The sequence below is a fragment of the Rissa tridactyla genome, chromosome 3, assembly GCF_028500815.1.
Source record: "Rissa tridactyla isolate bRisTri1 chromosome 3, bRisTri1.patW.cur.20221130, whole genome shotgun sequence".
NCBI classification, from domain to species: Eukaryota; Metazoa; Chordata; class Aves; order Charadriiformes; family Laridae; genus Rissa; species Rissa tridactyla.
Genome location: NC_071468.1, coordinates 53,483,160 through 53,488,018, shown reverse-complemented (window position 1 = coordinate 53,488,018; position 4,859 = coordinate 53,483,160). Strand labels below are relative to the sequence as shown.

Here is a 4,859-nt window from a genome sequence, read left to right as displayed (position 1 = left end):
CAGCTGGAAGTGTATGCTTTCAATGGTAGGATACACAGTATTGTTTCTTTTCCTATTTTGTATTCCACATTTTTATTCCAGCTTTGGCAAAGAATCAGCGGCACAACCCTAAAAGAAGCTTTCAGATATTTGGGTATTTACACACTATAAAATCAAAACAATATCAAAACACAGTTTCTAGCAGTCGGTCTAGAGAAAAAAACTTTTTTTTAAGTTTAAAACTTAACCATGCTTGCAGGGGCTGTATTTTCTCTGTCTCAGATGCAGCCCCAAAGGCTACATGCTGTGGCAGTGTGAAGGAATATTCCTACACTGGAGCAAAATCCCAATTCTGACTGCAAGGAAAAGAAATTAGAGGAGCTTACGCAAAACAAATTGGAGAAAGATACTTGCTTATGAAAACTGGTTTTCACAGGACCTCTGAGAAAAGCACTAAAAAGATCTTCCACATGTTACAGGGCCAAAGTAAGGGCTTCCTGCGGCTGTTAATGTTGGTAGGCTGGTAACAGCATTGAGAAACCGCACACATTACAAAAAGGCTTTTGCAGTGTATGTGATGACACAGCAAATCTGAGGAAAGAAAAAGACCATGCAATTAAAGAAAAGTAATTTTTGCGGCCTACTAAAAATGCTAAGTGGTAATGTGACCCCTGCAAATAATTATTTAAGAACACTGCTACAGTAGAAGCAATACATTTCTAAAGAAAATGCATACTTTTAACAAAAAGGGTAATTTCTCACATAATGACATTAATTTCTTATTTTTTTTTTTTTACTTTCTAGCACCATTCTTTCTAGGCTAATGCAGCCTCAAGCATTTTTTTTTTCTTGCTCTGAAATTGTATTTGTAGGATAAATCAATATAGTGAAGAACAGAGGAATTTCTGGAAAAAAAAATTATGGCATGTCTCTCCATTTTATCATCTTTCTGGGTGTGTGTTGGATATCCCCTTGTTTGTGAAGTATTTATGGCTTCACCCTTCTACCTAAAGAGTCAGTAGGAAATTAAAAAACTCATTTATATCTTGCAGTCGACTGCCACTGTCACTCTGTTGGCCTACCTGCCTCCTCTACCCTCTTTCTCTTCTTTTTGGAAGAGCAACCAACTCCCGTTTTACGAAATAAGTTTCTGCAGGTCCAACCCTGACATCCAGTGGCTGCTGCCGTTCACGACCTGCTCCTGGGGTCTCGACCATTCGAATCTTAGCTTTAATCTCCAAATAGATTATTTCAGCATTTAAATCAACACATTACGTGATTTCCATAAGTAAGCATCGGTTGTTTCAGAGTTGTTTCAGACACTAATTATTTATCAACGTGACTTCAGAGACTAAGACAAATATATTTTAATAATTATATTTAATAGTATTCAGTACGAAACCCTTGAAATATCCCAGAATGCTAAATTATTGAGGAATCCTAATCGCACAAGCGTATTACCACTCAGTGATAATTCTCTCTGTATAAAGTCTACATCCGTGCCTGCATGTGTATTTACATCCTCTCCCGCCCCCCAGTCACTTCGTATTCCTAAACTTGAAATGAAAGTGCCCCCGTGCTGCCATCCGTTTTACAAGAAAAACAACACCCAACAACAGATTTTATTTTTGCGCGGAAGAAGAAATGGAGATAAAGTGAATATAATCAAATGTAATTCTTCAAAGCTAGCAGCTGAAACTTTGTATTTTTCAGGTGAAATTCCAAGTTAGGTAATTACTTGCAAATATTTGTTATTTGGCTGTTGGCTGGTAATTTTACTACCTATTTTTTCTTCCTAGTATTAGTAAGCTTGTCGTCTACTCTCAGCGGAATTTTTGATCAAAGCCAATATACAGTGAAGTTTTTGTACATCTTTTCACAGAGTTCTGGATGCCTGAACGCAGTGTTTTCATCTGGCTCACTATCAAGCTTGCTGAAACTTTCAGGTTTACACTTCCCTCTCAGGGTGTTTTTTTGAACTAGAACGCTAAGACCTGTTTGGTTTAATGCAACTATTACTCCTAGAAACTCCTGCGGCAGCTGCAAGAGATGAATAAGATTCTGGGCGTCTTTTCTATTCTGAAAACTGATTATTTCAATCAATACATCTCCTGGCTTAGAGTTTCCAAGATGATAATTTGAAAACACCTCTGAGATCAGTCCTATGTGTCACTGTGTTGGCACTGAACATCTATCAAAAGTTAGTGTCCTTCATACCATCCTGCTTTTTATGAATATACCATATAAAAAAGAAATGACAGCTTTCCCATGTTCAGAATATCTCTTTCTTTGTCTTTCTATATACCAGCATATACAGACACTCCTGAGGAGTTGCGTGTGTTTGTTTTTTTCTCTCTTGGTCTCTCTGGAAGCAACCACAGAATCCAATTGCTGTATCCAGCTGTGTAAACTGCTTCCTGCTAAGTAAGCCTTGATAACAATGACTCAACAGATCCTCGTAAAAATAATACTATAAAAAAAATTATAGTCTTCATTTAGTTCTTTGCACTAAAGGGTAAGGACACTTCAGAATGTTGTTTTGACATTGTTTTCTGTGGCCTTGGTTTTATAAGATGCTTGCTTTTAAGCAAGGAGCTTAGAATCAGCCGGGTTTTCACAGAATATTTCTGTGGATTTCTTTTGACTACAGGATGTTTACAAGGCCAGGAAGAAATAAATCAGTGTCCTATTGGAAAATTTCCGGCAATGTGTCCTTCCTATTTTAAAACAAGTAATTAAAAACACTACCATCATATGAAAGCGGGAATCATTTCATGTATTTTAAACTTAACTTTATGTAAGCTCTTGAAGAGAGCTGGAGAAGAAAGACTACTTATGTGGTGGATGATAAAATCTATCTCAAGCTCCATTTTGACCAAAGAAGATAGGCAATTCAATTTATAATTTCTGTGGGGTTTACATCTGCTTTTAACATTCACGTAAAAATACTACCTGCGCTATCAAAAAAATCTTTTTTCAACAGTAATACTTAACTTTTGCTTAAATCCCTTGACCCTGCTCAGCTGCAAAGCCTGTCTGGGGAAAAGTAACTAAGGAACCTCACCAAGGTACAGGGATGGGACCTGCAGTACTTCCCTCAGCTGCATGTAACAGGCTGAACCTCACCAAACTACGTATTTGGGGAGGACCCGCAAATCACAGAATCACAGAATGGCAGGGGTCGGAAGGGACCTCTGGAGATCATCTAGTCCAACCCCGCTGCCAGAGCAGGGTCACCTACAGCAGGTTGCACAGGAACGCGTCCAGGCGGGGTTTGAATGTCTCCAGAGTTGGAGACTCCACGATCTCTCTGGGCAGCCTGTGCCAGTGCTCTGCCACCCTCGAAGTAAAGAAGTTTTCCCTCACGTTCAGATGGAATTTCCTGTGTTTCAGTTTGTGCCTGTTACCCCTTGTCCTGTCATTGGGCACCACTGAAAAGCACAAACGCTGTGCACTTCTTCAGCCTTTCTCTAATATGGACTTCTTCTATGAGAACCCCCCCAGAAAGCGCTGCATTGCCCTCTAGCCGAGCCAAGGGCTAAGGAAAAGGAATGTTTTGGGTTGCTCTGGGCACCTCCTGGCTCTTTTCCTGGCAGCTTTTTCTTTCTCCAGAGCCAGAATCCCTGTGCCGCCTGTTTAGGGAGGCAAAAATGAGATGCCGTTTATACAGAGACAATGCCAGGAGCTGGGATGAGCTGTGCCCTGAGGGACGGCCCTCAGACTCTTGCCGTACGGGCCAGGCCGCAGGGCCGGGAGGGGATGGTGGTGGGGGGGGTGGGGGGGGCGGGCCGCCTGCGCACGGTGCCCTTCGGGGCCCGGCCCGGCGCGGAGCGAGGACTACAGCTCCCGTCATACCCTTCGGGCGTGCTCCCATCGTGCACCGCGGCAGGAAAGCACGTATCCCCGGGAATTATTAATTTTTTTTTACTTTTAATCTTCCCTTCCCGAGCGGACCGCGGAGCAGTAAATAACAGCTTTCGGCCGAGGGCCGGGTAGGAACGGTGGTTGCTGCGCTCCGGTCGGAGGGGCGGAAAAGGTCCCTGGCGTGAGGGCACGTTACATCATTTCCGTTCGCCATCTCGTTCCGCGCCTGCCGGCCGCCGCCATGACGGACCGCTACACCATCCACAGCCAGCTGGAGCACCTGCAGTCCAAGTACATCGGGACGGGCCACGCCGACACCACCAAGTGGGAGTGGCTGGTGAACCAGCACCGGGACTCGTACTGCTCCTACATGGGCCACTTCGACCTCCTCAACTACTTCGCTATCGCCGAGAACGAGAGCAAGGCACGCGTCCGCTTCAACCTCATGGAGAAGATGCTGCAGCCCTGCGGGCCGCCCGCCGACAAGCCCGACGAGTCCTAGCCCGCTCCGCCCGGCTGGGCTCCCCGAGGGCGACTGCCTGCCTGCCGGCCGAGCCCGGCGCCGCTGGGCTGCCCCTGCGCCCCCGGGAAGGCCCGAGGAGCCCCCTCAGCGGGCCCGGGGAGCTTTGGCGTCTGCGGCCCGCCGTCCTCCTGGTTCCTCCGCTTCCCTGCTGTGGTGTTCCCTCGAAGGACTCTGACGGGGAGAAAGGCTTGTAAAATGCCAGCTTCTGGACAGCTTCGACTCTTTTAACTGTACAATCGTTCGGATTTTTTTTTAAATGGGAAATAATAAAACTTATTGGGCGTTTGTAATGTTTTGTTTGGTAGTCTGCTCTCAAGAGGCCTTTTTTCTAAAAGGAGTGCTGATCACTCAGTATTAAGCTGCTCAGTGCAACCATCCGAGGCGGAAGTCCCGGATACTTTGCAGGCAGCATTTTCCCCGCCGGGGGGAAATGGGTGCTTGCTTAACTGTGTTGAGGAGAGAGAGGAAGTTTGTTGACACTCAAAGGGTTTGA

The 4,859-nt window shown here is 45.0% G+C and overlaps 1 protein-coding gene across 1 annotated transcript; it reads left to right on the top strand.

Moving 5' to 3' along the window:
• Positions 1-3,910: 3,910 nt before the first annotated feature.
• Positions 3,911-4,656, top strand: SF3B5 (splicing factor 3b subunit 5). Its single transcript, XM_054197012.1, has one exon. The coding sequence runs from the start codon at positions 4,085-4,087 to the stop codon at positions 4,343-4,345; it is 261 nt and encodes an 86-aa protein (XP_054052987.1). The 5' UTR covers positions 3,911-4,084; the 3' UTR covers positions 4,346-4,656.
• Positions 4,657-4,859: the final 203 nt, after the last annotated feature.

Excerpts from the sequence above, each read along its gene's own strand:
- SF3B5 (XM_054197012.1), top strand. The coding sequence starts at position 4,085 with ATGACGGACCGCTACACCATCCACAGCCAGCTGGAGCACCTGCAGTCC.